Source organism: Condylura cristata, unplaced genomic scaffold (assembly GCF_000260355.1).
Source record: "Condylura cristata isolate star-nosed mole 26May11 unplaced genomic scaffold, ConCri1.0 scaffold00025, whole genome shotgun sequence".
In the NCBI taxonomy this organism is placed as follows: Eukaryota; Metazoa; Chordata; class Mammalia; order Eulipotyphla; family Talpidae; genus Condylura; species Condylura cristata.
Genome location: NW_004567126.1, coordinates 15,915,279 through 15,942,876, shown reverse-complemented (window position 1 = coordinate 15,942,876; position 27,598 = coordinate 15,915,279). Strand labels below are relative to the sequence as shown.

The following is a 27,598-nucleotide window of genomic DNA, read 5'->3' as shown; positions in this document are numbered from 1 at the left end:
CAGACACCCATCACATACTAAATGACAGTAATAAACCAAGGCCAGATACTCAGGCTTTCATACCTGTAACTACAAGATATTTTTGCAGCTTGGCCAAAGAATCATGCTATCGTTGCCTTTATTATTAAGCAGCTGATGCTTCTGAGATGCCCCAAACTTGTATTTCCTTTATGTTCTTTCAGCAGGGAAATTTATTATTACTATCTCTTCCATTTGTCTGCTGGAATTATTATCCTGAATGTCCAGAGCAAACTGCTCCTTCAGGGAGTGTGAAATAAGCCAGGTGCTCAGCTTTGTAGTGCATTCTGAGTAATTGGAATCCCAGTGAAATTAGAATTTAGTCTCTTGACATAAACCTGGCCATTTCTAATATCCTCTTTATATATTTATTTGAATTTTGAACTTCTAGAAAGTCACTTCTTCCATGATGTTAGAGCTCTCTTTCATTGACATATTAAGAGGAAAAGAAATTCCTCAGAAGCCCCTAGAAGCCCCTTTTCTTTTTAAAAAATATTTATTTTTATTGAGGTAATGTTGGCTTACATGACTATATTTTGAAAATATGACATCCTTTTCCAGCCCCACCCCCTTTCTGGTGCTATTACTATAGCATAGATAGAAGCCCCTTTTCTCACTGAAGCAACTGGTTTCACTCTGTGTGGATCAAGTGATAGCCACGTTTTCTGTGCTTAGTTCATGAAAGAACCACATGAATCCCTGCTGGTACTGTGGCTGCTGTGAGGGGTGGGAGTGCTATATGCATCTAGTTCACAGACTAGGAAGGTGTACATCACCCAAAGCTGTGACTTAGAAACCATGGCAATCACCAAAAAACCCAGTTAGCCTGGAAACCTGGTGAAATGGGCCAGAGACTCATAAATTGTCACCTGGCACTAGAGTCCCTCTGCAACAGCCTGGATACTGGGCAGTTGCTGATCTGCCTACCCTCCTAATCCCCATCACTCTGGCCAGAGTTGGTCAGAGGTCGGAAGCAAGGCATATGTATTTTAGCTGTTACAGAGGTGACTGAGGAAGCAATTCACAAATAAATCTGTTACTGGAATGGTCAATAAAGAAAGATTATAAGACAAGGACTGTGAAAATCATCATCCTATAGTAAGCTCAATGAAATTAACAAATAGGAGAAGGCCAAGACCAAACCTCTTTCAATAGTTTGCGCCTTTGTTAAGGGGAAGGATGTCCTAAAGGAACTCTGCAGAGTCTTGTGGTCTCCACTCCCTACGCCAGCTTTCTGTACCCTACACTGTACTCCATTGATTGGAAACTACAACTCCCAGCAGTACCAGGGAGAGAACTGAGAGGACCCAAGGGCAGAGCTAGCAGGAATAGATTCTGAGACATTTTGGGGGGATAAATAGGGTGCGATTGCACTCTGGCTCTGGCTCTGGCTCTCACTCTCGCTCGGGAAGCAACTCTTCAGACTGTATGACTCGGTGTGTTCAGTCAGCCTAGCCGTAAGGTATTCCACTTACTTTGTATCCCGCTCTCTTTCCCTGGGTTGTTTCCTATTCCTTTCCCCTTTTGTAAATAAACCTGTTATTGACCCTTTTGTATGTCTCTGCAGTATAGTGGAATTGTGAGTGCGTGGGTGAGGCCCCACAGACAGGCGGCCCAGTCCACTCTGGGCTACCCTGTAACACTTCAATATTTTGTTCCAGGAAATTTCAGACTCATTTAAAAACTTCAACATAAAAATTAAAAATAAACTATATTTGCTCAAAAATATCTCTCCAAAAGTTATTTTGAATCGGATTCACTGCATCTTCTCTATCTTTGAGTAAGCCACCAAATTGTCTCCCCTAAACAAATGTATTGGGTCTCCAACTGGCTTTTTTATTTCCATCCTGCTCTCCTTGTGAACTGCTCTTCACATAGCAGGTAGAGTCATCTTCTTAGCAATTTGAGTCACGTAATCCTCCTATCAAAATTCTCCATTGCTTTCCATTTCACTGAAGACAAAGTTTGAACTCCTGACCATAGACTACAAAGCATTGCGAAGTTGCCCACCTTCCTGGCTCCCTTCCCCCAGCTGTCCTTCACATCCTCTTTTTAGTTTATGAAATATTCCAAACTTACCCAAGCATCTGGAACTTTGCACTTACTGGAAAAATACCCACAAGTTCTCCGCATGTCTGGTTCTTCCTGTTTACCCCAGTCTCAAAAATCTTTAGAGAAACATTCTGACCAAAGGAGCCCCTCACTTTTAATCCTTCACTAGCCCATTGGTGTGCTTTATTTTCTCCTTAGCACTTAATGTTATCAGAGATCTTGTTTGTGTTTTTATTTTCTGGCTCTCCCAAGTACTCTCAATCAATTGTCTTGTTAGCCAATATTATCCCACATGGTGGGATAATGTTTGTTGAATGAATGAAAGATCTACAAGGATTAAATGGTGTATTTCAACTCTCATAGCAAGCCTATCCAATGAGTAAGTTAATAAATGACTGATTTTCGGGGATGCTAGTTTGTCCCACGTTGGCAGAGTTGTGTATTTAATCATCTCTCCCAGAGCTTTGTTAGAGATGCTCTAATCTCTGCTTTCTGGAAACTATAGTTGAGTTCAGGGCTTTGGTCCCTGACTTTCCCATGATTCCTCAGCACTGCACACTGTGGGGCTGAGATTGTATGTGGCATATTATTATAGCACTCTGAGTTGAAGCCATCTGAGTCTGCATACTTGGATTGAGTTAGTGTGACTTAAGGCTCTCCTACTGTTTCTTCACTGAATTGAGATTTCACTTCCTGTTTCTCATTTTGTGCTTTCCAAGCTGTAGTAGCCCCATGAATACCCACAGCAGAAGCTCTTCACAAAATGCTTGATGGTTAGTCAGTCAACATTGTCCTGGGTTGATTCTCTTATGACCCTGCACTCCTGCCAGGCCCTTCAATGGCCTAAACATGTAGATCCATCCTAGTTCTGAGAGGCTGTAGAGTGGGTAAATATCCAGAGTCTAGATTCTGGTGTCTAGATTCTGGTTACCTGAGTTTGCACCCCAGCTCTGCCACGGGATGGTGGTATAAACTTAGCCTTCAGTTTCCTCAGCTGCAGATGGTTCTGACATTGTAACCCATTCAGGAGTCAGCCCTGTTGGGACAGGAATTCAATCTGTCCTCACCAGCCCTTTCATGGGTGGGATCCAGAAGCTAGAGACCTCCCTGTTGCTAACCGAACACCCCACATTGCCCATGTCATTTTACTTCACTTTTCTGAGCATCTAGGGAATGAATCTCCTTGCTTAGATCACGCGTGGTGCCTGTCACCATCCTCTTTAGATGTCACATGCCATCAGCCTGGAAAGGCTTTTCTCATATCTCTGCCACATCCATCCCCATGCACAGGCCCCATCTGTTCAGAAGACATCACTTGGGGGCCCTTCCTGCCTGCAGTCAAACTCTAGTTCCTCTAACTCTGACATGAAGTAGAACACCCAGTGGCAGAGAATGAACAGTGGGACATTGACAAGAGACAGGGCATTTCATCATCAATCATCACCACTTAGGGCCTTTAGTGATTGCTTGCTGGTGTGTGATGCTTTTTTTAGTCCCATACAGCCACATAATCAAGACTCAGCACCCTGGCATATAGATTTATAGGACAACCCAAGACACCATGTTGGCTTCCCAGCACTGTCTTTTCCTCACATGCTCTCTCCTTGTTTCCTTCTATCTTTGTCTTATTTCTTTGAGGCAGGAGAAAATTAGAGCCAGAGAATGCCTTTTCCCAAAAAAGCATCAAACCTGCTGCTGTTCTCACTGCTACTGCCTGTTAGCAGTAGAGTCTGATATGGTTGAGGGGCTGGATCGATTTTCCCAGTAAGATATTGCCTGTTGCAAAGCTTATTCATCATATTCCTGATTAGCTAATTGCCTAGCACCCTGGGGATAAGGGTTTATTAGTTTTTTTTTCTTTGTATTGATCAAAATGAGAAAGTAAAGTCAGAAGGCAAATAAAGACCTAACTCTAAGATTGTCAGCCAATGAGGCACAGCTGAGAGAATCTGGGAGCCTGGGGCAGGCCAATTCATAGAACCCAGATGTTGGGCTTTTTTTTTTCAGAGCACAAATTGCTTAGTATAGAAGTGGGGTTCTGGGGCCTTCACTCCCTGGTTAGAGACGTTGGCTCAGCAACTTGCTTAGGTGTCTACCATGTCACATCACCATGCAAAGTCCTGGCGAACACAGACACTAGGAGATGCCCAAGGGCAGAGCAAAGGATGCCCCACACTGGGCTCTTAACTATTCACTCCTTGGAATCGTGCCCCTTGGAGAAATCGCCCTACTTCCTACAATACAGGAGGATTCTCAGCTAACCCAACTCTCCCATTTTTTTTTAAAGATTTATTTATTTATTCATACAGAACTGGGGTACAGGCCAGAGGCTCAGGGGCGGTGAGAGGCTTCACCAGAGACAGAGTGGGGAGCAGAACAGGCAGATCGACGAAGTACACTGCTGAGGGAAGCAGCTGGCGGGTCAGGAGAGGTCTGGCTCGCCATGTGGTCTCCTCCGGGGCAGGCGGGAATTGAACTCATGCGGAAGTGGCTTCAGATTCTCAGTGCTGTGCTTTAACCCGCTGCGCCACCAGGGAGGGCCCAACTCTCCCATTTTATAAGGGAGAAAAGGGAAATGGTGTTCCTAAGTTCAAACAGTTTGTCTCTAGCTAACTTTGGACTTGAGTGTGGGCCCCTGAACTCTAAGCTTGTATTTATTTACCAGCTCTAGCTGCCTCTCCTCCATACACCACCCATGTTCTTTTGCCTCAGTATCTCCAATAATGTACCACAGCACCTCTCTGTGGCTGGACTCCTGGTGGAGCCTCATTTCACATCCTACAGCAGACCCTGCAGAACTGAGCAATGGCCATAAGCCGGGGGAAACGCCCCTGATTGGATTAACAGTCTTCATGGGACTGAATCCCATTGCCCTCACTTGAAAGCAGGCTTTTCAGAGCACAAATCAGCTGGTCATATGGGCCAGATGGGCTCTCCCAGAAGGGGGAGGGGAAGAGAAGTCCCCTACTTGGCAAGAGGGAGACCACAGGCACTGCCACCCCTCCCCCAGCAAATCTGCCTTCCTTTTGTGCAGAGCTGACAAGGGGCAGCTGGTAAGGCTGGCAGGAGATGGGCAGAGAAAGTAGCCAAGGGCCCCTGGGCAAAAGCCAGCCTGGAGGATGGTGGGGGGAGGGAATGGTGGTCCGAGGGCACCCCTCCCTCATGTACAGACACTTACCTCAGAGTCCCCTTTACGTATTTGGATAAGCTGATGTTTTGAGGATCTCAGCAGTGCAGCTAACAATATCCTGGTTAGCTGCAGGCTTTTTTTGCACTTGGATTCTGGCACCAGACTCCCCTAGTTTAAGTCCTAATTCTGCCCATACTAGCTATGTCACCTTGGCCAAATTATTTCACCTCTCTGTGCCTCATTTTTCTCGACTACAAAGTAGAGATAATAATAGTACCTATCTCATAGCATGACCTGTTATCAAATAAGTAAATAAAATGTCAAGCACTTTTAAAAGAGTCTGAAATTTGTAAGAGCTTAATGAGTGTATACCTTTATTTTTTTTAAGATTTATTTATGTATGCATACATGAACTGCAGTACAGGCCAGAGTTGTGAGGGGTGAGAGGATTCACAAGAGATAGGTCGGGGAGCAGTACAGTCAGACTAAATGAAATACACTGCTGAGGGGAGCAGCGGATGAGACAGTAGAGGTCTGCTGCACCATGTGGGTCAGCTCCCTGGCTGGGGACCATACTCATGCTGTAGTGGCTGCAGATATTTTCATAGTGCTGCACTTTAACTTGTTGTGCCACCAGGGAGGGCCCTGTGTATATACATTTAGTGTTACCATCATTCTTTTTTCAGGAGGAGTGCATGGGAAAATCTAGACATTTGACCTCAAGTCTGTGAGAGACAGAGGTAGAGGGACTCCAGATCTTGGAAAACCCATTCAGAAACTGTGTCCCAGGGATTTGACTTTCCCATGTTGTTCTTGTTTTTTTCCCATAGGATTCTCCTTTTACAGTGACTGATTTAGCCATAGGAATGTATTAGGGTCATGTTGACATATTTTCTGATTCTTGGGGCATCAGATTCCAAAATATGGAAAGTGCTTATTTTGAGGGTGACAGAGTACAGGGTAAGCATTAGATTCAAGACCCATGATGTTATTTTCTCCCTATTTGACTGTAATAGATTTCACCTCTCTTGAGTTTCCCTTTCCTCATGCACCAGTTGGGAGAGCTATTTGATCTACCTCTCAAGATTATTTATTGTGCAAAAAGAATATATTTGAATGGTTGAGTTCACATGTGAACTAGCTGGGATTATTACTTGTTACAGATAGAGGATTCAATTCTCACATCAAATCCTTACTGTGTGACTTTGAACAAGTTACTGAACCTTAGTTAAATCTCAACTTTCCTTCCATAAATGGGGGTTAATTAAGTTAACTTCTTATACTGGATTATTGTGAGAATAACAGAAATCTGGAATTGATAGCACTCAGTACAATATCGGATACTTTGTAGTTAGTGTTGGTGTTTTATCTACCCATCACCCCCACCCCATCCTCTTAATACATGCACGCCCACACAGCCACACAGCAGATGTTTCTGAGAATGACAAACACTGTAGAATCCTCTGTTGAGAGAATCTGGGCATTTGGTTGGTTTTGCCCTCTCAAATCTCAGCTATGCAGGTGGAAATTTTATTGCAGAAGCTTCTTGTTACATTTTTGCCTGGGGAAATAACAAAGATTCACTCTTTCCCTCTTGCCTTTTCTGTCTTATTACTTGGTTTCTCTCCAAACCCCCTTGAAAAAAAGTAGCCAGGCTCTGTTTTCAGCCAGGACTTGGAGGTGAATACGACTGCATTTTGGGTTCTGATCTCCTGAGGAGGGAAAGGTCAGCCCTTTTCTTATCCCGAGGTTGCCACCAAAGGATGTCGGGAAATTTTACTCCATCACCAACAGGCTGAAGAGAGTGAATTGGGGTTAGTAGGAAGCATGATTTTGGGAGGAGACACATTTTTACCCTGGCACGGTTTTCTTGCTGGAAATGAAGGGTGAGGTGAGTATAGAGGAGTCAGAGAGAATATTTGGGGTGAGGCTGAAAGCAAAGATAAAAAAGTATTAATTCACTATGGTGATTCTACACACTTGGGTTCCTACTAGTGAGGGAAAGACAATGATATCTTCATTTCTGTTTATATAAAATGCCCTGATCAGCTGATACCATAGTTCTGCTAGTGTCCTAAATGGGAATCATAGATTCTTCACTGTTCTAGACTGATGCTGAATGGGCCCTTAGGGCAGACAACTGAGAAAGAAATTTTCTTGACACCATTTCTTATTAATTTGGTATTAATTAATATCTGTTCTACAACAGTCCCTCCCATGAAAGAAAGAAGTACTGCCAGCCCCAGGCTTTAAGTGTGTTAAGTGTGTTCTAGTCCACAATATGCTGACGCTGCCTTTGGATTGGAATGGCTACAGTGAAGCTCATATGCATTTAGTTTTTGGATTGATCTGGCCTTTTGCCAGATCTGACCCTTAGTTTTTGTTTTTATTTTTTCAAATTGGGGAGATGAATGCTCTTTTCTCCCAGTGGCTGTAAGGATTATAGACAGATACAGATATAGACAGGTAATGAACATGTATTAAATATAAATCACTTAGCAGAGTGCCTGATGCTTAGCAGCTGCCCAGTTGAAGAAAGCTTTTGTCATATGCATCTCTTGGTGAGCTTGTTCAAAGAGTATCTACTGCTCATTTCCCCCCACCTTGCAGGGAGCAGAGTAGGTGTTGGGATAGTGGCATATGGGGAGGATGATCACACCCCCCCCCCCATGGGGATGGCATCTCATACTTTTGGATTCAGCAAAAATGCTTTGTCAAGAAGCTATATGTTGGCCACTAGATGCTTTCAGCAACTCTGCTACCATTATTTATATCACTCTTAGTAATACTAGTAGAATTTCAGGGATATCTTTTCTCTATTCAGGGAATTTAAAAAGATGGCCAGACACAAGGGCCATCTTTTTAAATTCATTTATATTCTGATTTTACAAATGAGAGTACTGAGGTTCAAGATGTTAAGCCACTTTACCAATACCCAAAAGCTAGTGAGAAGTAAAGATGGGATCAGTACCTAGACTGCCTGCTGAAAAGCCTATGTTCTTGATAATGGTGCAGTACAACCCAAGAAGTCAGCAATTTTGCCCTCAGTCAAGGCAGGGAAAGCAGAACTGAATACCTACAGCTGGGCCGAGTCTGTCCAGCAGGAGAGTTAAACTGAACAACTGTTTTCCTGTGCCCTCTGCCAAACACATTGCTCAAGTAAGAGCAACCCATGCCATGGTGACATGTTCCTTTCACCTGAGGATTGCATCTATCCAGCAGGTTCCAAATCTAGAGAGAGGACTACTTGTCCCCATTCTCTTCTCTGAAGGTCATACCAACTAAGCTATCACCTTGGTTGGTTGTATTTTGGTGCCAATCATGTTCCCTTAATTTTTCACACAGATCATCAGTCTCCCGTGTGCTCTCTGAGAAAGAATTTCCTGATAAATGCATTTAACAAATGAGGAGTGCTGTAGCCTTCTCCTGGAAATTCTCAGTGCTCATAAACACAATAAAAGCTCTGAAAAGTTTTACATTGAACAAGTAACCAAACCAACCAACCAAAATATGATTCACTTAGCTTAACCCAATATTCCTCAGTCACCCTTGGCTGTAGAAACCTTTCTTGAGTGCCACCAATTAAAACCCCAAGGACATAGTACTCCATGGGACAGATGGCAAGAAAGGTTTGCATTACCTTTATTAATGAGTACAAGGCACTTTATCCTTTCTGGGTTATAAAATGAGAATGTTGAGAATGTAAAATCTCTAAGTCTCCTTCTCGCTCAATGAATCTATGATGATGGCTACAGCTATAGGAAGTGGTGAAAGGTTAAAATCTATAGAAAACCCATTCCTAGCACCTAAATATTTAAAGTCATATAAAAAAATGCATACATGCCAGAGCAGAGCACAGGGCCTGGTAGCACATCATAAGTGTTTAATATGTTTTTGCTAAATGAATGAGGAAATTTGAATAAGATGTAAATACATTAAAATTAAACAATGGATGTAACAGGATTTAAGTAAATGATGAATGAGATAATCTACTATTGGTATAGTGGGAAAGCTTTCAGGTAAAAGTTAATTTTGAGCAGTTTTATAAGTGAAGGGAGGTCATTGGCATACGTTTGATGCTTACTATGTGCTAGACAATTTAGAGATACTATGTTAAGCTCTTTGAAACCCCAGGAATCTTAAAAGAAAAAAAAAAAGTACCTAGCTCAGGATCACACATCTGGTAACAATATCAGGAGGTTGGAAGTATAAACTTTGGATGTTTATTATGTTTCGGGTACCATGGTAGGTGTTTTACAGGCATTATTTTATTAATCCTGCAGTATTTCTATGCGAGACATATTATTATTATCCCCATTTTAGAAATCAAAATAACTTAGATTAAGAGAGGAGAGGGAGGCCCTCCCTGGTGGCGCAGCGGGTTAAAGCACAACACTGAGAATCTAAAGCCGCTTCCACAAGAGTTCGATTCCCGCCTGCCCCGGAGGTGACCACATGGTGTGGCAGACCTCTCCTGACCCACCCGCTGCTCCCCTCAGCAGTGTACTTCATCCATCTGCCTGTTCTGTTCCCCACTCTGTCTCTGGTGAAGCCTCTTACCGCCCTGTATGCACAAATAAATAAATCTTTAAAAAAAAAAAAAAAAAAGAGAGGAGAGGGAGGGATTAAGCACCTTGGTCAGAGTTACCCAGATACTAATTACAGGTAGGAGGAGGTCTTTAAGAGACTTGGGTTGCCTAGCCTTTAATAGCAATATGGGCAACAATATGAATAACAGCAATATGAGTAACAGTTCCTTGTAGTCTTTATTCAGAATCTCTTTTACTTCCCAACCAGGGTCCATTAATTTCTTTACTTTTCATTCAAGGAAACTAGGCTTAGAGAGGTTAAGGAATGTAAAATAATTATTTACAACTGCCTTAGAATTTGTCCATGCTGACAAAGCTGGTAAAGGATAGAGTCTGGGTACCTCTCCAGAGCTCAAACTCTGACCCTGTTACCTGTTTCTCAGTGACCATATCTCATAAAGGTACTCTTCCTGACTTATTGTAAACTCCAAAGAATTATTCTATAACTGAATCTGTGTTACCTCAGTGCTCTTAATTGTGAAATGGGTATTAGAAATTTACTAAATAGAGTATATGCATGAGCAATAAAGAATTTGGACACTACCTAGCAGGAAGGAGCTCTTGCTGGCACCATATACCAATATCCTGAGAATCAGTGCCAGAGGAGCCCAGTTGCTGGGGTAATAAAATTCCTGAGGAAATGACATTTACGAGTGAAAAGACTCTGCTAGGGATAATAACATTTTCTGGGAAGAGAATGAATATTATGATCCCTTTGAGGATCTTTCATTTGAAAAAATCCCTTTGATTTGTAGACTGGCAATACCAGGTAGTATTTTCCAGTATTTTACTGGGAGAAGTATATAAGGGAAATGTGTTGTCTTTTATGGATAATATGAAAATATCTGTGTCAGAGGTTGGTCAGAATAATATAAAGTAAGTGGAAAATGGGGGTTGGAAATAGTAAGTGGGAAATGGGGTTTTATAAAGCACATGTGTTAACTGGTCTCTGGAAAACAGCATGAAAAGGTGTTTGTTGCTGCACTTTTTGTGGTTTCAGCATTGTTGTGTCTCTGGTGTTCATTCATCACAGTCTTCCTAGAAAATGGGAGGCCCTCACTTTCTTTTAAAGATCAGGAATAAGACACAGGTACCCACTGTCATCACTTGTTTAACTTAGTATCAGAATTTTTGGCCAGAGTTATCAGGAAAAAAACAGGAAGTAAAGGAAATTCAAGTCAAAAAAGAACTGAAACTATTTTTCTTTGCAGATGATATGATATTACATACAAAACCCCCCAAAGATACCACCAAAAAATAAAAAAGCTAGTAGAAACAAAAGATGAATACAGTAAAGTGGCATATTATAAAATCAACACAATGAGTTCTAAACAGTTATTTTCTTGATTTCCTTTTCTTCTCCTTCATTGTTTGCATATAAAATAACTATTTACAACTGCCTTAGAATTAACCTAAGGAGGCAAAAGACCCACACAATGAGAACTGGAAAACTAAGATAGTGACATATAATCAAACTATATAATCAATGTAATCCTGCCTAAAACATGAATAAGTTCCAAATGGATTAAAGATTTAGATATAAAATCTGTAACAATAAAATACATAGAAGTGTTGGTGATATGTTCACGACAAAGATGTTTTGTGACGACTGAACCTAAATAGCAAGGGAACTAAAGGAAAAGGTAAACAATCAGGACTACCTCAAGTCAAAAACATCTCTCTCTCTCTATAAAATATATATACATACAAAAATATATATTAAAAAGGCACCCTACTAAATGAATGAAAATATTCACATAATATGTAACCAATAGGGCTTAATATTCAAGATCTCTAAAACAACATATACAATGCAACAATAGAAAATAACCTAATTAATAAGTGAGCAGCCTATATGAACAGACAGTTCTCCAAGAGGATATCCAGAAGACTACCAGATATATAAAAAAGTTCATCATCTCTTCCAATAAGACATACACAGATCAAAAGCACAATGAGTTACCATCGCACTTCTGTAAGAATGGCACTTATTAAAAAGCCCCCCAATAACAAGTGCAGTAGGGCTTTCTGAGTAAGAGGCACACTATTACGCTGTTGGTGGGAATTTAAACTAGTGCAGCCATTATGGAAAGTGATCTGGATTCATCTTAAAAAACTAAAAATGGAAATACTGTCTGACCCGGCAATTCTACTCTTGGGCATCTCTCCAAAGAACAGACACCACCAAAGCAAAAAGCTGTATGCTCTACAGTGTTAAATGCAGCACCACTACCAATAACTGGGACACAGACCCGTTGGTTCTCAGTGCCTATGGGTAGAGGACTGCATCAAGATGTGGGCTGGCCACACGCAGAGTCGGCCACACGGAAAGGCGGTTATGCAGTCATTTACAGCAAAATAAAGGGAGCCTGAGGAAATTATGTGTAGTAAAGCAAGTCAGAATGACAGATACCAGACATTTACATAATGGATGATTCGACAGAGTAAAATACAAAGAGTAGTGGACATTCCTAAATGCAGTGGGGTGCTAGGTAAGAGAGAGGGGAGAGGTAGAACGGGACAAAGAGATCTCTGAGACAGGGGGAAGGGGAAGAAGGCAGGACTGCTGAAGTGTTTGTGGCCAGAGTAGGGTGTAAACTTGAAAAGGGGCTGGTTATATTTTCTTCATGAACTCTGGTGACCTCCCAGAAACATGGGTGCTCTGGGCAAGAGTGTTTGGACCTGACAACTTATCTTCTGGGTCACTCCACGTGTAGTATGTTCTTTGTGAGATATGGGTGCTGTGTGATCCTGGGCAAGCTAATGAACCTCTCTGAGCTTGGGTTTTCTCCTCTGCAAAATGAGCCCTTTGAGGATTCCCTCCTGCTTTGCAGGGCCAAGACAGTACCAGATGAGGATTCCTCCCCATCTGAAGATCTGCAGGTCACCTGTGGACTCCTGCTAATCTGTCCTTCGCCTTCACACATTCCTTTTTATAGCTTTGCTTGAGTTTGGTAATCTGGTTTCCATATGGGCTAATATCTCCTTCTGGCCGCAGGGAGCTCCTGGTGTTGGTTTCCGCACCAAACTTGATGGTCTGATTTTAAAGGGGCGGCTGGTTTTATCGGAACTGTCTGGTTGTGTGTCCCCGACTTACACTGCAGCGGTAGATGTTGGAGCGAGGCAACACCGGGAGAATCCAGGCAGCAGGCTTCACCAGTGCGGGAGGGTGAGGGGAGGAGAGAGGGAGCGAGGAGAGAGGGAGGAGAACGGCAGGGGAGAGAGGGACGGAGAGAGAGCGGAAACCACAGAGGTAGAGTCAGGGACGACTCGGAGAGGAACAGAGACGCTCAGGGAGGGGGCAGATGTATATATAGAAAGAGGGAACGCGATGCGGTAACTAGACACGGAGACAGCGGGAGCTTCGGAGCCCACGGAGAGAGGGGGAGTTCCGCTTCCTCCCGCCCCGTAGCCCCCAGTCCCGGTGCAGACAGCCGTCCAGGCGCCCAGGTGCCCTGTGCCCGGGGTGAGCTGGGCTCCCGCCCCAGCCTGTGCTGGGTGTCCTCAGACTCCGAGCAGACTCCCCCCTCTAGATGGGACTAGCGCTGCTCTTTGCAAAAAGCCAGGCTCCGGGGGAGATGTGGTGAGCCCTAACCAGCAGCTGGTGTGTCCTGGACGCCGCTGACCTGGCACGCCTGAGAACGTGTGTCCATATGAGTGCCTCTCCCAGCAGACGCAGGTAAGAACTTCCTGACCTTTCAGAGTCCTGGGAGCCGTACACCTGGGTGCCAGGGGTTGATGATGAGGGATCCTGTTGACAGTGAAGACTGGAAACGTTGGGGGCGGGGTGGGGTTGGCGCTGTTCTCATCTGAATTTTCTTAGCGTTACCCCAAAGCATGGTAAAGCTATTAACATGGACTGTGGCTTGGCTGTAGTGTCCAACACCGAGTGTCAATGTCCCCAGGAAAAACTGGGATAGAGTACCCCTTTCCTGAATTTTCAGAGATGGCTTATCTGGCTTCTTTCTCCATTCAGTTCTGGAGATGTGCTCAGGCAAGTGGTGAGGGCAGGGCTGTGGGCATGGAGATGGTATCTGTTTCACTCCAGCTTTCTGGCAGAAGTTTGAACTGGGGGTGCTAGCTTTTCTTCTTCTGGATTGCATTTCCCTACCTAACTTGGTCACTCCCATCAAGCTTAATGCCTATTCCTATGCATACAATTTGAGCAAAAGACAAAGTGGACATGGTCATATTTGTTCGAAGTTAGCTCTTAAGCTCTTTAATGTCCTCCTTGGATAGAAATGGGAGGCCTAGTAACTGGAGGAATTCTTGGTTTGGACCAAGGGATGAATGGAAACTATTCTGGAAGAAATTGAGTTATTTAGAGAGGTGAAGAAGGGCTGAGAAGGTGTGGCCATGAGAAGGAAGTTGCTAGAGCCAAGACTACTTGTTTTCACCCATCAGCCAACCCCCTGTCTAGAGAAACTTCATTCCACAAAAAAGTTTCTTAGCTGAAAGCATAGGCTCCAGGCCACCAAGGAGCAACATTTACTAGCATGCTTCCAGGGTCAGTTCTGAGGAACCCGGAGTAGTCATGAGGGGCAACTCCATCCAACATCCAGAACTGAAGAAGAGGGCTAGGGCGGAAGGATTGTGCATGTCACCTACACTTGGCAGATAGCCCTAACTTTATGCAAGGAAATTTTTAGAAATATTTGTTAAAAAAATAAGAAAATGTTTTCATGCCAGCAGCAGATGTAAAACTCTCAGTGAGGACAAAGAAATTTGTACAGGGGGCTGCCGAGACCCCCTGTCAGCATCCAAGTGGACACACCACCCTTTGGAGATCGTGTTTTATGGATGAGAAACCTTCTCTCCGGGACTTTTTTTTTTTTGCAGGGAGAGAACTGTGTCACAGCTGGGGCTCTTCTGAGCTCAGGAAATTAATACTAGAAAGAAGTGGGATTGCTGCATTTCTACCCCCAATCAGGTCCCACTTTGCCCCTAATCTGACCTGGATTCTCACTGTGGAGCAGGCACTCTCAGAGAGGCCTCCACACTGTTCTGCTGTGACCTACTTCTCTCTTCTCATTAAATAGCATTTCAAAGGTTCGAGGGCAAAGTGTAGACATTGTCTCCAGGGTGAGCAATTCCATCTGGTGCTCTGGGTGACGCTAACATTTATTTCCTCTATTCAGAAGTGCCCCTGCCTTTGTTCCTAACTTGGAGATACACTCTCTAACTCCTACTGGATGTCCCCACCCATAGCACCACTACTGCTCCTGGCAACTTTGATGGTGTACAGTGAGGTTGCTGGTGAGGTCACCAGTGCCAGGCTGAGGCTCCCTCCCTTGGCTTTCTGACTTTATAATTTGCTTAGTAGATCTTGTTTCAAAGTTGGGTCACGAACTTCGGTGGACATCATCAGCATTCAGGAGATCCAGGGTCTCCACAGATGTATGGATGTTTAGATTTCCCCTGTCCACACTCAAAGACTGGTTTTGGAGATTTGGGACTGTGTTTTGGGAGGAGTATTGGAAAGAAGCCATTATGAGCGATAGATCAGCCAAAACCTTTCCAAACTGTGATGTGGCTGTAGGACCTTCATTGGACATTATTGCCAAATCTGAGCACCCTACTTGTCTTCTTGCTCAGCTGTATTCATAGATGAGTTGTATCTTTATAAGGAGACCCCATTATAGAGATGGTCCTTGCCACTATCTTCCTGCCCTTGCTTTTGGACCAGAACAGTTGTTTGATGTCTTATCAGATTAACTCACTCCCCCAAGGGTCTCCCATCACACACATGACATTATGTATACTATAACTGAAATCACCAGCCCCAGGGCTGCAGCTGTGCTGCATGGGTGTTTCCACTGCTCTGCTCCCACTGGCTGGCGCTTTTACACAGGTGGCTGTAGTTTTCAGCTGTTTGTGGTTTGAGGCTGCTATTTACATTTCTGCCACCACCCATTCTGCCTGCCCTGCAGAGGGATTGCTTTCTCTTGGGGTGCCTGCTGCAGTTAATGCTGTTTCCATTCTGGTTCTAAAGTCTTATCAGGATATTTTCTTCCTTCTTTCCTCTCCCACTTTTTCTTTTGTGGATTGCTAAATGAGGATCCACATTGAATTTTCTGCCTCTATAGGATCAGTCTTTAAATTGTACTAAAAACATTTCTATGATTTGATCCAGCACCCTAATATAAACAAAACTGAGACATTGCATTTGTCTTTTCTGTGCCAGGGTTTCTTTATTTAGGCTCTGGCTTCTAAGGGATGCCCCAGCATCCTCTCTGCTTTGAATCTGATGGTTATGCTTTGGGTATCTGTATAAGGAATGAACTTGGCAAGTAAGACAGAGGAAGGTAGAAACAGTGTTCCAACAAAGAGAAGTGGGGTGTTTTAAATCATAGTATCTTGGGTAAGCATATGCCATTAGGAGGTGCACCTTAATTTATTGGAGCCTTATTTGATGCTTGTGTGAAAATGGAGTTGTCTAGATACTAGAGGAACACTTGGCAGGGAACTCAAGCACAGGTGAAAAAGATGGCATTAAAGAGGAATTTAAATTGTCTAGAGTAGATGGATGGTCATGAATCTCTGAGTTAGTGGTATGCTAACCACTAACAACTTTTAGGCTTGACTCAAGCCAACAGTGAAGTTCTGTCTTCAGAGAAAGTTAATAATGATCCAGAATGGCAGATGGAGGGAAGCTCCTGTTCATGGTCTCCCCACACCAGGACCCTTTTGGAGACATAGTGAAGGCATGCAACTGTGTCAGTTCTGCTGAACTTGTCAGCAGACTTGAACACATTGATTTGAATCTGTGTCAGCCTTTCTGAGATCCTGGGAAGCAGGAAACATTTCTCCCCTCATAGCATCCCTGTGAGCTTTTGGTGTAGTTCTGGCACCGCTGGTAAAAAAGACCCTTCTCTTTCTGCACCAGGATTATGATAAGATTGATGCAGAGGTAGCTGTGGGCTTCAAGGATCAGAAGGAAAGGGCAACTTAAGCATTAATAAAGAATAAAAATTCATGACATTAAAAACTCATTTGTCCAAAACATGACCACTGAGGTACCAGCTGCCTGGTTAACAACCCCTGACGGGAGTTGCTGACCTCAATGAATAATAAACTCATTTAGCTAGATGAGGAACAAGGCTCTAGCTCACCTACTTACTATTTGTTGTATTCATCTCTGAAATTTCATCTTCCTAACATTTCAGTCTGTGATTTGGGGAAGTGGTGGAGGATACACGTGGGGATGGGGTGGGAGAGCTTACCCTGGAAAATTTTGTGAGTCCAGGAAGGCTGGAGAAAGATGACTCTCAGAGGCAAGGGCCTGAGCAGGGGGAGAGGCAGTCCCTGGGAAGGAGAAAAAGAGAAATGACACCAAGGGATGATGGAGGAGAGAGAGGGATGATGCAGGAGGGCAGTGCAGGGCTGAGGCACAGGGTTAGAGTAACCAAGCCAACTGAGAGGGAAGAGGGAAAAGATGGACAAAGAAAGGAAAGTGCAATAAAAGGTGAAAGGGGGGGGAAGCAGAAGAGAAGGGAAAACAGCACTTGTTTTGAGGTTTTCTTTCTGGCAGAGGGGGAGGCAAGTGCTCCGGGGGAACATGTGGCTTGTGTGCTCTTGGAGGCTTCTCGTTGAAGCTGTCAAACCTCAACCCTTCACGGCAGCTCGTTCTATTTTTACATTTTGCAGAATTGAAATTAAACAAATGACCCTGTGATGGCGTTTTCATGAAGATTTTATCCAGCACACCCACACAGCCAGTGCCGGAGTGACTGAATATTTAGCATAATATTCCATTTAATCAGATAAGAAGGCATCCTCGAGAGAGTGGCAGGCACGAGGCTGGGCTTTGGTAGCAGCCTGTGAAGAAAGGAACCTTGTTCTCCAGCTTGGTCAGGCTTGTTAGCAGCAAGATTCCAGTTCTGGAGGAGCTTAGCATTTCCCCTCCCATAGATTTTTTTTTTTGGCACTCAGTTTGATTCCAGGCTTTGTGAGACTTCTTGGTTCAATTCTCCTTGGAGATCTCATTGATGGCAAAGAAGGTTCACTTTGGCTGCACTTGCCTGGATTGGAGGCCATGCTTAGAATTTAGGCATTTACCCTACTTGTTGGCTGGTCAGGCTGAAGCTCCTGTGTACTTTGCTGGTATGACAGAGCCGAGGCAGCCAGAATAACGATGTCTTGTATCGTGTACTTGCTTCGAAGGCAGAGCAGATGTTTTCTTGATTCAGACACAGAATTGCTTCCTTACGTCCCATGAGATTTAGTAGCAATGCCCCTCAGTAACTATTCAGGTGTGTGTATGGGGGTGGGGGGAAACACCAAGAAGTATTTTTCCAGAGGACTAATCAGTAAGGGAACACTGGTTGGATAGATGTAAAATGCCTGTCATTCCCAGGCGCATGTGTTTATGTTTTACCAGGTTTTACTGGCCTTATCTTTCATATCCATAGATGTTTTGTATAAGTCCCGACCTACTAACATATCAATGCGCCTGTGATAAAGTTCAGTATCTAGACTGGATAGTGAGCAAGACTTCTTTTGAGACAGTTCCAACTTTAAAAGAACAACGATGAAAAATGCAATGCAGAACTCTTGTTCCTGCTGGCTCGCCTGGCCGAGCTCTCCCTCTGGAATGAAGCAAGTTTACTAGTCAGAGAATATTCCCTGCAGTTTCTATAAAAAGGTATCTTTGTGTCTGGCCCGGAGAGTGACTGAGAGCATGGACATGAGCCATATGGATGTGTGTTGAAAGACCTGAGGAGAGGAGGGATTGACAGTCTGTTAAGACAAAAGCAGAAACCAATTTCCTTCCTTTCTTCCCCTAAGCAGGCATTTGCATGTGTTTTCTCTCTGCTTTCTTTTATTTTGGCTCTCTGGCTCAGGCAGTTCATCTTGCCGTGACTTTGAAGCCAAGGAAACTTTATGCATGTTGGCAAACAAAGGGAAGAAAAAAATAAACCCACATCAAGCCTTTCTTTACTACCATTAAGTTCAAAGTGTGGCCTCCCAGAGGTAAGGTCTCTGTTTTCAGGTCTCTTAGCTGAGTCGCGCTACAGTGTCAGCCATTGGAGCCAAACGACTGTCTCCATCACTGCTTTGTTATATGTTTCCCCAGACTGTTCTATGCTCAGACTCTGAACCTCTTTGTGCTAAAGACTATTGAAATGAATCCCCAAAATGAATTTCTCAACTTGTTTGGAAGTAGAGAGTTACACAATGTTTTCATCTAAAAATGTTCCCTTTCCTGGGGAAGATAACAGATAGTGAGGATGGACAGTAAACAAAAGCACTTTGAACTCTTCATTATGATTGTTTTAGTACCACTAAACTATCATTGGTATTATGTGTTATTATTGCAAGAGCTCTTTGGTTATTTTTAAAATCATCATGGGAATCTTACGCAGGATCAGTTTTTATAATCTGCATTTTATAGTTGCAGAAACCTGGGCATAGACACATGGCACCCAGGACAACATAGGCTGTATGAGGTTTCTTGAGCACATGAAATTTCTTGACAAATAAGTCAAAGAAAATGCTGAATGAATATTAGCATTATACCTATGCTTGATAATAGTGATATCCTTCTTTTTCTTGTAGATTAGTCTGAAGGGAGAGTCCTGCCCCTATTCTGTTCCCTCACTCTTCTCCCTACAAATTTAATCCCTCTATTATTCCTTAGTAGATCCCATCAAATGGCTCATAGACTACTCAGTGTGCCCTTAATGACATCTGCAAGTCCTGCCCCTAGCCAGTGGGAACAGTAGCTAAATGAATTTCTGTACAGAAAAAAAAATTATAGTAGAATTTGAGGGAAACAGTTCAAATTCCAAACTACTACTTTCAAAAGAGAGCAGAAGCAGTATTGCTAGGATTCAAGTCTAACAATCCACCTTTTGAGATCTTCATTGTGACTGGGGCTGGGCAGTCCTCTTTGAAGCCAGTTGGTAACAATCAATGGAAAATGTTAATTTCCATCCTAGGCCAGTGTTTCCCATCCATGAGCTTCCTGCTGTTTGTCTGAGAAAATACAAGCCCAGGTAAATAACACTGTGTAGATTGCTTTATTTAGCATTAGACTAGTCCAAGTTAAATGATATATTTTGGCCTATCAAGAAGCAAAAATTAGTTAGCAGGACAGCAAGTGTGTTTCTTAGAGTGTTTGCCTAGTTGTGAATGAGAAGATGATTGGATTTGAAAAATAATTGCATTTATTCCTTTTTGTTTTTTACTCTCAAAGGTTTCTTAACACGTCTCTATGCCTCATGAACCTGACTTCAGTGCTGGTGCTAGGTTTGACCCTACAGTCTGAAGCCTGATATATCTTAGCAACCTCTAAATTTAATTTAGGCATTGAGCCTTTGTGCTTGTCTTGTATACCTTCACTGAAATGATGGTACTGTCATCAAGTTTGGACAACAGCTGGTCTTGGGAGAGGAAAAAAGATGTTATAAAAAAGCTTGATATAAGAGAGAGAGGAATATAGACTTGCCACTTTTTATGGGTTTTATTCCTGTATGAGTAGTGGAAAGAATTGAGTTGAGGGATTGGAATCTAGATTTTTTGGAGCACTGTTGAAGTGTCCTTGAAGGGTCCCCTCCTGTTCTTTTCATCAGTGTCTTGTCTTCTATCAGTTGTAGATAGGATGTAATGTTTTTATTCCATTCTTATCCTGCTCTCATTTATTTCTGACAGATTTCTACTACATCCTGTATATCTTCTTACAAAATATATTTTTAAAACAAGAAATAAGGGGATATTTGGGATACAGAGGTAAATGAAATCATTCTTTCTTCAAAGAGGTCATGGTCCAATGAGGAAGAGTTAAAGACAACTTGTTAACAGCTGTAAGAGGTAGAGGTAGGAGGCATAGGAACATAGAATCTATGGCAGTGAGAAACACCACCCAGGTGAATTTGAGAACACTTTCTCAGAAAGAGTTATATTTGAGCTGGGCTTTAAAGAGTGAGTAGATGTGTCCTGTATGGAGAAGGGTGAAATCATATTTCAGGAAGAGAGAATAGCTTGTATAAACTCATGGAGTGATAAGGTGTTTGGTGTATTTGTGAGAGTAATTTAGACCACAAGGTGTAGGTGAGGTGATGAGGCTGGAGAAGCTTTCAGCTTTGGGTTGTGAGGTCCTATACTATTACATGTACTTTCTGGAGGTAGCTGGGAACTCAGACATTTTTTAGCAAGAGGGTGAAAAGAACTATCTTTTACTAAAGATAAGTAAGCCAGGTGACATGGTGACAGGAGAGTCTGGAAGGCCCGATGCTGTTAAGGCACACTGAGTAGTCTATGAGCCATTTGATGGGATCTACTAAGAATAATAGAGGGATTAAATTTGTAGGGAGAAGAGTGAGAGGGAACCAGTATTTATAGACTGTCAGACATTATCCTAGATCTCTTCCATTTGATGATTTATTTAATTCTTGCTAACACTCTCTAAGGGGAGAAAAGGAATATCTCTTGGACAAAGTAAGAAAGTAGAAAAAAAAATGAATGCTTTTCAGAAGGGCAGATGTAAAGAACCTCTGGAAGTCATGGAAGTCATTTCAAGAGGTATCTTCAAGAGGGGACATATTTCTTCCTTGTAGAAGAGGTGAAGTCATCCTCTGACAGTAAAGAAGGGAGTTTAAGGAGAATAAATATGTATATGTATATGTATATGTATATGTATATGTATATGTATATGTATATGTATATGTATATGTATATGTATATGTATATGTATATAATAGTTTATTTTTACATCATTTTGTGCATTTTTCCATCTCAATTGTAATCCCCTTGGGCCTCCCATCACCAAATCACCCATGTGCCATCACCATAGTCCAGTGCATTTCCCTCTCCCCACTGTTTTTGATCTCATTCCCCACTCCATCCCCATAAAATATCTCTGGTATATGACTGTTCATTATTATTATTATTTTCTCGCCTGGTCCATTATACTCCTGCTATGAGTGCCACAATCGGTATTTTCCCATTTCTTTCTGGCTTATTTCACTAAGCATGATCTTTTCCAGCTCCATGCATGTTGCTGCAAAAGGCATGTGTTTATTTATTTATTTTTTTGGTTGCTGAGTAATATTCCATTGTGTATATGTACCACATCTAGTCATCCACTTTTGGGCATTTGGGTTGTTTCCATGTCTTTCCAATTGTAAATAAAGCAGCAATAAACATGGGGATGCAGGAACCTTTTTTAATCAGTGTTTTGTGTCTTTTGGGTAGATACCTAGGAGTGGGATTGCTGGGTCATGTGGAAGCTACATGTTTAGCAGTAAGGAGGAAACATTTTAAAGAGTCAAAATGATCAACTGGGCAAGCAAAAAGAGTTTCACAGGGTACTGATACACACTTCTTAAAGTTGGGAAGCATATTCTTGTTGATACCCGCAAAAATCATTTCAGTCTGCAGTGTGCCCATGAAATGGACAGAGAGAACATCTGGTTGGATTTTCTTGGGCAGAATATGTATGGAGAATGGTCAGCAAAACCATAGGGCAGTGAATGTGCTGGTGAGACCATTCTTGGAAAAAGAGACCTAGAAGGGAGGAAACCCAGAAGGTGAAAGAATGATCAGACAGAAGAAGATATTTGAAGGAGGAAAACATAAGCTTGGAGGCTGAGATCCTGCTAGAACTCAGAGGTACTTTGAGATTCTTGGATTGATAGCTGCATGAAAGATTATTTTAACAGAATGCATATTGGCAGCCACCTACCTTAAACTTTTGATCATGATCAGAAGATGGAGTTAATTCTTGAATGGGTGACCAAGAAAGTTTGTACAATTCAACCCTCGGTCCCCATCCATCTGGGATTTGTTGGGCTCAGGCTGCTATGGAAAGAGAATGCTTTGCCAGGTGACTTGCCATAGGTGGCTATTTCCCTACCACCAGGTCTGATGCTAAGGAGCAGATGCAGAAGCCAATGAACAGGTTGAAGAGTTTCTAAAGCATGATTGCAAATTTTTTCACCTGAGATTTTTTTAAGTTTAAGCCACATTATTTTATTTATATATAATAATTTATTTTTACATCATTTTGTGCATTTTTCCAATTCAGTTGCAATCCCCTTGGGATTCCCATCACCAAATCACCCATGTGCCATCACTATAGTCCAGTGAGCCACATTATTTTATTTTAAATGGACTTTTTCTTTTAAGTTGTCTGTTCTTTTACCTTATCTGTGCCTTCAAGTAAATTTGCCCGTTCCAGAGACCAATTCCCATGTCTCACTTCATGAAATTTTAGGTTCAGGAGTGAATTTTCTCAGCCATTCCCCACTTCCACTTAGCCAGGTAACAGCCGTTTCCTTTTTCAATCAGTTGGGCCTATTCTGCAGAGCTGATTCACCACTGAGCCTTGTGCTTTCTACAAGGGACCTCACCAGATGCCAAGCATATGAGGGACCTGCTGAGGCAAAGAATGTGTGTCATTCAGCAGACAGCACCAGCAGGTGATGAGCTCCTCCTGTCTAGACCTTTCCTACTTATTGTTAAGAGTTTTCTGTGATTTGTCTATCCAGATTCTCTGTTTCCCTGAGCCCCCACTTTCCACACGCAGCCTCAGGCTCTCCCCTGTATCTCAGTGTTGTTTGCCGCATTATCAAAATATCTATAGTTTGGTGTAATTGCATGTTTTTTCTACATACAAACACCAAAAGAACGTAAATCTCAATGTAGCTGTGAACAGTTGGTGTCATGCCGCGGACCAGCGCAGCAGGAGCAGGAGACCAGGGATTGCAATTCTGGCGCAGGGTGAACAAGGATAAGGTTGAGTGACAGATAGACACGACTTCTAGGAGTGCATATCTGCATGTAATTTATTTTTAAGAGTGCAGAGCATTTCTACAGTTTTTCTTGGCAAGCAAATATAGGGGTACAATGATTTTTTCAATAGAGGCATGACAGGTAATACATTAATTTCTTTTTGTTTCTGTGATGTTGCCAGGGGCCCGAACCAACTTGGGGCCCTAGGAACCACCGTGTATTCAAGGTTCAGTGCTGCTAAACAAATACCCTATCTATCCCCTCTGCCTTTCTAAGCCTTTTAATTACTCTCTCCACTCATTTCACAAACCACCTGGCATATAGGAGTTAATTGTATAATAATATTAAAGATTGTAAGGGAGTTTCTCAGAAGTAAATCAGTATCGAGAATAGAGGAAGTAACATTCCTATCAAGGGTATCATTAGAAAGGAAGCACAGTACCCATAGCATTTTTTGTTGTGCATCAACAGAATCAGAAAACAAATCAAAAAGTTACAGTGACCATTCGAGAATCAGCAATTCTTTTATTCCTGGAGGGCCTGGTACCTTGACTGTGCCAAGCTCTAAGGATTTCTCACTTAGGCTCCACGGGAGGGGACGTGGCAGTGTCATCCGAGGAGAAGCCTTAGAAATCAGAAAAATATGTCTCAGCTGTGTTTTATCTGCCTATTTTATTTGTGCACCTCAATTACAGAGCACTGAAGCAAGGTTTTAAAATGTCTTTTCTCTGTCCGTCTGTTATTCTTCCTTGTGGGCAGTTCTAGTTTTTTCTACTGCTATCATTTTAGGAAACTAAGTTTTGGGCATCCATGTATGTAGATTTCAAAGAAATTACTCAGGAAACAATCTGTTAACATGTCCATCTATTCACTCAGTCATTAGTTTCATGATGCATCCTGGATAAAAAATATAAAAATCAAGATCTCAATTATCCTCTTTGGCTATATCTTGACATATTCTTGGCTATTTAGGAACCTAAAATCATCTCATTTACCTCTTACAAATGGAGAGTATGGGGGCAAGAGAACAATCATCCAAATTCATAAAACTGGAACTTGCCCCCCTTCTTCCTGACATAGAATTTCATGCCAGCAACTAAATCTCCACTTGTTGGGTGAGAAACGTATTTTGAGTTGGGGTAAAATGATGTTCCCATTAAGGAACAGTTTATGGGGCAACAGTCAGGCTTCTGGTCCTCAGGTTTGCTTATGTGCAAGTTGTCATCTAAAGGTTTCATCCTGCACCCACTGAATCCACTTTCCTCTCCCCTGTTTTCTGGTGGATCTGTGCTTAGGGAGAGTAATTTGAGCAGGTAGATTTTGTTTTTTTGTTTTTTTTTTTTTAAAGATTTATTTATTCATGCATACAGAACTGGGGTACAGGCCAGAGATGTGGAGGGTGAGAGGATTCACCAGGGACAGAGTGGGGAGCAGAACAGGCAGATCGACGAAGTACACTGCTGAGGGGAGCAGCGGGTGGGTCAGGAGAGGTCTGCCACACCATGTGGTCACCTCCGGGGCAGGCGGGAATCGAACTCATGCGGAAGCGGAAGCGGCTTTAGATTCTCAGTGTTGTGCTTTAACCCGCTGCGCCACCAGGGAGGGCCCCAGTAGATTTTGTTTTACAGTACACATTTAAATGTCACACACACTGGTGGCAAGTAAAAATGAATGAATCTTCTGATTATTTACACAATGTCAACAGGTGGAGATTTGTAGTGATAATTGAGAGGTGACCCTTTATACAACATTAGTGGGCTCTCATATAGCTGAGAGTCTAGAAGCATGTACAGCAGCGCTGGAGTTTACCTGGTCTTACAACTGGGAAGTTTGAGAGTCTGGATGAATTTTCAATACCATGAGTATGGTTTTCCCCAACAGGCAGTCTCTGATTCCCCAGTTTCTAGCCTGCTGGGGTATGGCATAGATGCTCTGTGTGCCCTGCCTAGTGGCGGAACCTAAGCCAGTGCTGGCCTCTTCTGAAGAAGTAGAAGTCCATCCAATCTTTGCATTGTAGGTAGTTTGGTGGATTCAATGCTTAGGGCTATAGAAACTGGTACTAAGATGATGTGACTAACTCTGGGTTTTTGTCACCCCACATGAAAAGTATACTGGAAACGGGTAAAATATGTTTAGAAGGAAGGAACTCTCTAAGGGTTATCTCTTATATACATAGGTTAGAGATTATTGGACCATGGATAAGAAAATATATGAGAACCAGTCAAACTGCTCATAAGCAAATTGTGAAAGTCTTCTGAGGATGTTTGCTGGTCTCTCATCTCTTCCTCTCTAGAATATGAATTAGTTATATTATGAAGCTCTCGGAGAAATCTAAGGATCTCTTAGTCAGAGCTTGAGGTTCCTAAGAGGTTAACTGCAGAACTCTTGGTCATTTAGGAGAACTGGGTCATTTTGGAGAACTGTTTCTTACTTGCTGATTTCCTTCCACCAGGAAGAATCCCATCTGGACAAAACATCAGTTCACAGCCATGTAGTCATCCATGTTAATAGCTTTACTAAGTGTGTTCTCAGACATGCTAGCTTTGAAGAGAAATGGGAGATGTGGTAGGTATTTTGATATCTCCATAGAGACTCTGTGTTGATTATTTCCTTGGTCTGTTCAAATGCTATTAACTGCTTCCAAAATGTTATAAAGTACGTGTTTGTTGTCTGGGTTGTCCCCATGTTATCTGTGTCATTGTTTCTGTCCTTAAATTATGCGCTCAGTAATTTTCTGTGTCATCTGTCCAGTTCTTTCCTGTTCCACATTGAATCTGGTGTTCCAAGGTAGGCTGTTTTGCTGTTAAGTCTTAGAGACAGACAACAGTAATACAAAACAAACATTACTTGACTACTTACAGACCCTTCCGTCTCTCATAATAAACCACTGTCTCTGTTGAATTTTTAACTGAAACCACAGTCCAAAGTTCCAAGGAGCCATCTCTCAAACATGGGTATCATTAAGGTCCAGAAATTTCTAACCACAATTTTACTATCTTTGGACTAAAAGCCGGAGAGCAGCCCAACTCACATCTAATGCAGGAAGGGCAAGTTAAAGACAGTCTTGGCGTCCTTCAGATCACTGATCCTACAGACATGGCCACCTGCAAGTTTTACCTTGATAAAATCCTCCTGGTACACCTGTCTACCTCTTAGCTAAATGATTGCAAAGCAACTGACAGTGATCTCTGCTATTAGTTGCAGTCACCTCAGTGTATAGCTAATGGCTCTCTATGATGAAAGTTTGGGTTACAAGAGGAGAGATGTAGGAAAAGAAATCCTAAGAAGGGTCTGTATTAAAACATAATCTAACATGTTGCCTAAGGTGTGACACAGCCTTAGATAGCATCTGTATTCCCCAGGATCACAGGGAGCAAGAAAGTCCTCTTCTGGGCATGAGCTTTCCTCAAAGTAGGCACAGATACTTATTTGACCTTGGCAATGAAGAAACATCATATTCATCATTGTCACCAGCAATTTTTATCAAACTTTTATCATGTGCCAACCACACCACACATTCATAACCTCACTTAGCTCATACTACCTTGAGTCAGTGTTGCAAATTTCCTGATTTTACAACTGAGGAAATCAAGACTTGGGAGATTTACTGACTTACTGGTTGTTTTACTTGGTGTTCAGAACTGGGATTCAAATTCAGGTCTGATTTCAAATCTGTGCTTATAACACAACTATGTCATGTTATAATGAAGCCAGGCCTAGGTTTATGGGTGGTGGGAATGAATACAAAGGAGCATCAAATACCTTCCGTCTGTGGTGGTTTCAAATATTTAAGAAAAACTTAATAATACACTACTTGTCCAATCAGTGGACCATAATAAATACTGTATTAATAAGGAAAAGGTGAGATTTACACTTGGTCTTAAGCAGTGGGCAGCATTTCCACAGATAGAAAATAAATAAGAAAAGCATTTCCCACAAAAGAGGCAATGTGAACAAACCTGAAGGATAAGCAAGCACAAAGCATGTTAGTTTGACGAAGGTGAAGAATGGTGGGGCTGTACTATAAGTTATCTAGGAGTGAAGTATTTGGACTGGTCATCTGTTTGGTCAACAG

General features: G+C 42.4%; 1 protein-coding gene across 3 annotated transcripts in view; it reads left to right on the top strand.

Moving 5' to 3' along the window:
• The first annotated feature begins 13,237 nt into the window (after positions 1 to 13,237).
• GRAMD1B (GRAM domain containing 1B) overlaps positions 13,238 to 27,598 on the top strand; it is a 220,109-nt gene continuing 205,748 nt past the window's right edge. For 2 of the 3 annotated variants that reach the window (XM_012729625.1, XM_012729624.1), the window contains exon 1: positions 13,240 to 13,468. In XM_012729625.1, the coding sequence (XP_012585079.1) occupies positions 13,443 to 13,468 (26 nt within the window). In that variant the 5' untranslated portion in view covers positions 13,240 to 13,442. Of the gene's footprint in view, positions 13,469 to 27,598 lie in introns of all 3 variants that reach the window. The other variant, XM_012729626.1, reaches the window with a different exon arrangement.